Below are 5,254 nucleotides of genomic sequence, written 5' to 3' on the forward strand. Positions count from 1 at the left end.
TCCCATGGCTGGCCCAAAAAAGTCACCGCCTCCGTCGCCACCACCACCGTCAACGTCTCCGTCACCCTCCCGCTCACCGGGAGTATCCCTACAACCATCATCCCCCCGAAAAAACCCATCGAAATCGACCAAAATCTTCCGCCGTGTCCGTTCTGTTTTCCGCTCATTCCCCATCATAACTCCAGCCGCGTGTAAATTCCCGGTCTCCCTCCACAACCAACATGACAACCACCACATCCACGGTGGGACCCGAATGACGGGTACCCTTTTCGGCTACCGAAAAACCCGAATCAACCTTGCTATCCAAGAAAACCCGAGGTGTTTACCCGTTCTTTTACTAGAACTATCTATTCCGACAGGAAAGCTTCTCCAAGAAATGGGGTTGGGCCTCGTTAGAATCGCGATGGAGTGCGAAAAACGAGGCGGGAAGACGAAGCTCGTGGACGAGCCGATATGGACGATGTATTGTAACGGTAAGAAAATGGGGTATGGTGTGAAAAGAGAGCCAACGGATGATGATTTACACGTTATGCAAATGTTGCATGCAATATCTATGGGTGCAGGAGTGCTACCGACAGCTGGTGACAGTAATAGTAATAGTAACAGTAGTAGTGTTGATGGTGATGCGACTGAGATTATTGTCGCATCTCCATCAACAGATGGAGAATTAACGTATATGCGAGCACATTTTGAACGAGTGATCGGATCAAAGGATTCCGAGACTTATTACATGATGAACCCGGATGGTAATAGTGGTCCTGAATTGAGTATATTCTTTGTGCGAGTTTGAATTGGTTTTGTATTAATTTTTTTTTTTTTTTAAGATAGATATGTTGTAATTTATAAAGTTGTGAAGACAGGGTAGATGTGACTATACTAGACGTTTGAAATTTGATTGAAATTTGTTCTTTTCATTGGAACATTTTGATGTAAGTAAGTTAATTATCGTGTTTTTTTTTATATATATAGGAATTGTGGTAAGTTTGATGATAAATTTCTTATGACCAATTTGTTATTTTTCTATAGATTTGACATTGAAATCATTTTTTATAAAAACAAACAGACATTTAAAAGATTTAACATTGTAATTTTGATAAAACTGGAGACTGAAATGAATCTGACTCCAACTCTCTTTAAAAAAAGTTGTGTCAAAAATTGAAAGACATACTTTTTTTAATTTTGAACGGCTAACATTACTAACAAATGATTCAGGTCATAAAAAATTTTAGTAAAAAGTGACCTTTAAGAACGGATTTACATGATTATGAAGATTAACCTCTGTAAACTGAAAATTTAAAAGATTTTTCATGTGAAATTATATTGAAAATCAAATCCTTTAAAAAATAGAAAACGTTGTGTTCGCTAAATATAGAAACTTAACTAACCATTATTTTTTGAGGGTTTAGGGTGAGTATCAAATAGAAATTTTATTTTGGTTAGAAAGAATATGAAGCAATAGCATTATGACATGTGTCAAAATTTAAAATAAAGAGAAAAAATATTTTAGGGGCTGTTTGGTAGCCTCTTAATCCATTCAGAGGTTGTCTCTTAATGAAATCATTTGTGGCCCTTATGTCTGAATGAATAAGAGGTAACCTTATGTCTGACTGGATAAGAGGTAACATCTGAATGTTAAACCATCACATGTCATATTCTTCTACATTATCTTTGTTAAACTCTTACATGATTTCATTAAGAGGTAGCCTCTTAATGTCATTCAGATGCTACCAAACAGCCCCTTAGTCAATTTTACCCAATTTTCTCCCTTCTTCTTCTCTTTGTAACTTCAAAACCCATAATTTTCAACCTTTTCTTCACTTTCTATCTCAATAATCACTACATTATAGTGCGATTTTGTCACCAATCAATGATTCAAACACCCAATCAACGTGTTCTTCAACTTTTTTTTGAAGAAACCCAGTTTAATTTCATACAATATCTCATTTTTTTTCCTGTGATTTTGAAGCGAATCACTCGATTCGTTCGATTCGATCGCATATAAGTGTTTCTAACATTCAAATTTCGTCAATCGGTGAAGAAATCTGAAGAAATCGGCTTCGATCTATGTAAGAATTTTTTTAATTGCATTTTTACGATCTGGGTTTTTGAATTGAGTCATTACGTTTTACAAAGTAATCTTGGCGGTGGTCCGGGGGCAGCGCCCCTGGGAGCAGGGTCCAAGGGGCAGAGCCCCTGGCTGGGTCGACAGTTTTTGATTAAATTGCTTTAATAAAACTGCAACAGAAAATTTAATTTTCTAGAAATTGCCTCATTTCGTAGACAGTTTTTGATTTCCTACTTCCTGGTTCAGACAATTCACAGACAAAACATACCCTGGTTCAATGGGTTTTAGAGAGAATATTTTCTTTTGTGTTTTTAGGCCATTGCGTTTTAGAAATAAGACATTTTTATGTGTTTTTCGGTCATTGCGTTTTAGAAAAACACATTTTTGAAGTGTTATTAGTCCATTGCGTTTTAGGTAAAACACATTTTCATGTGTTTTTCAGTCCATTGCGTTTTACAAAGAACACTTTCTTTTGTGTTTTTAGGCCATTGCGTTTTAGAAATAAGACATTTTTATGTGTTTTCTGGTCATTGCGTTTTAGAAAAACACATTTTGGAAGTGTTTTTAGTCCATTGCGTTTTAGGTAAAACACATTTTTATGTGTTTTCAGTCCATTGCGTTTTAGAAAGTACACTTTCTTTTGTGTTTTTAGTTTATTGCGTTTTAGACAAAAATGTCACACCCCAACCGATGGCGGAAACATCGGGATGAGACGAACAAATTGCTCAAAACAACATAACACTAAATGTGACAATATAATTTAAATTCAATTTCATAAATGCTAAAATGTCATACATTGTTCAAATAAACAAAACAAGATTCCAACATAGTTTATTTCTAGGTGTGTTTCTAATCCACCCTAACTGGATTCTTGAATTCTTCATCTATCAACCTGCAACATGTATTAAAATAACATCAACAAAATGTTGGCGAGTATACAAGTTTGATACATAGCATAGTAGAATAAAATGTTTAAATACTCATATCCAACACGAATAACATGATCCACTTTACCTTTCCCAATAGACTAGCGGGAGGTTAACACGTTCAACTTGTTCAATACGATCAACTTGTTTTATACGATCAACTTGTGTTATACGATCAACTTGTGTTATACGATCAACTTGTGTTATACGATCAACTTGTGTTATACGATCAACTTGTGTTATACGATCAACTTGTGTTATACGATCAACTTGTGTTATACGATCAACTTGTGTAGCATATGAGATTAACAAGCAGTAAAATGTTTCGTGTTTAAATGTGGATAGAGTGTGAATGTAACAAGTTTCAAGTGTGGTGTAATTTGAATATGGAATACATGTTGCACCCAAAGTGTTTAAAACGAAAATGGGATCGAGTATACTCACATTGATTGCGTTGCGTTTTCTTGGTAAAGAGATTAGAGATTGCCCACGGGAATTGGAAGCAAGCGCAAGAGATTTACCCTATTTGTTTGGGAATTCGTTAATTAGTGGTTGGTAAAAATGATTAATGTGACAATGGAAATTAATAACAATATATTGAATATTATTTTTGTTAAATAATACTACTTCTAGTAACAATGATAATAATAATATTCTCAATAATTCTAATTTTATAGATATATTAATAATAATCCTTTGATTAATATAATAAATCCTATATATATATATATATGATAATTATTCCGATTTAATTATAAAATCTATTTTCTTTTATAATATATCATTATATATAATAAGAATAATAATAATAAGTATATAATAATAACAATGATAATAATAATATAATAATAATAATAATATTAATAATATTATTAATAATAATAATAAAAACAGTGAATTAAGGGATTAGCCGGAGGAAGTTACCGGAGTCAGTCGTCTTCTCCGGCGTAGCAGCGGCGGCCACAACAGCAGCTCCGGCGAGGTAGTGGTTTCCGGCGAAACAGAAGAAGAGAGGTGAAGGGTGAGGTGTTTGTAGGTGTTTTCCGGCGAGGTCGATGATGAACAGTAGGGAGGTGGTGAGAGGTGTTGAGGGTAAACGGTGTCGAACAAGGGCTGCGGCTTTCGGTATTTATAGCATTACGGGTCTCGCAACTATATGGAAACGAGTTGATTGATTGAACCGAAAACATGGAAAGGTTGGTGATTGACGATATAAGTTTGGAGATATGATGATTGATTGTCAATCATCATCTTTTTCTTGGTAACTTGCAACATTACGAAGGAGGAGGAAAAAGGAAAGTTGGCTGGAATCGAAACAGATGCTCGTTGACTTGTTTGGGCGGCAAGGGTGTAAATGAAATGTTTGAATCAACGCTTAAATTTAATTTGTTTCCTTATTAGTTTGGATGTGGCATGCCCGGCCGAGCGGTTAGAGTGTTGTTTGTTGTGTGAGAGGTCGCCAGTTCGAGTCCCATTATAGCCGGTTCCAGGGGGTTTCACCCCTTTTTAATTCTTTTTTTGACACTTAACTGAACTAACTGAGTTCTCTAACTCAGTTAGTTATTCCCTTTACAAAAACAAACCTAGTTAACCCTTTTTTTTATTAAATAGCTAACCTAGTTAGCATATAAATATGCTTTAACTAACTAGGTTAGGTTTAACTAACCACTTTAACTAAAAATTAATTTCATAAATCATTTATTTATTAAATATATATATATGTTATATCTATTTGATTTATTCCCAATTTCTGGTAATTTTACCGAATTAACGTACGAATTCCCGATTTTGTCTGGTTTAGGGTAATCTCTTGATCACACTTGTTTCGAGAGCCAAGATTTGAATATCTTTCCACTGTTTTTACGTGTTCGACATAGTTTAACGTGTTTTAACATGTATTAACATAACATAGTATTAAAACAAGCATATGATCAAAACGATGCGTTTTTCATTATGATCCCAGTCTCAAAATACCAAATAGGGTAAAATGAGAGTACACTGGCTGAATTTAGAAAGTTTAATACGACTTTCTAAAAATAGAAATTACAAAAAATACGAAATGTTACAGTCTCCCCTACTTTAGGAGATTTCGTCCTCGAAATCTTAGAGGAAAGACTTTAGAAAAGATGAATATATATATATATATATATATATATATATATATATATATATATATATATTTTAACGAAAATAGATGAGACCTTGATCATAATGTTTGTTTAGGAAAAAAAAAACTTGTTTTCATGAATGCACCATATAGCAC

At 34.1% G+C, this 5,254-nt stretch overlaps 1 protein-coding gene across 1 annotated transcript; it reads left to right on the plus strand.

Annotated features, from left to right (window-relative positions):
• Nucleotides 1–914, plus strand: LOC110865556 (protein MIZU-KUSSEI 1). Its single transcript, XM_022114848.1, has one exon. The coding sequence runs from the start codon at nucleotides 5–7 to the stop codon at nucleotides 788–790; it is 786 nt and encodes a 261-aa protein (XP_021970540.1). The 5' UTR covers nucleotides 1–4; the 3' UTR covers nucleotides 791–914.
• Nucleotides 915–5,254: the final 4,340 nt, after the last annotated feature.

This window comes from Helianthus annuus, chromosome 6 (genome assembly GCF_002127325.2).
Source record: "Helianthus annuus cultivar XRQ/B chromosome 6, HanXRQr2.0-SUNRISE, whole genome shotgun sequence".
NCBI classification, from domain to species: domain Eukaryota; kingdom Viridiplantae; phylum Streptophyta; class Magnoliopsida; order Asterales; family Asteraceae; genus Helianthus; species Helianthus annuus.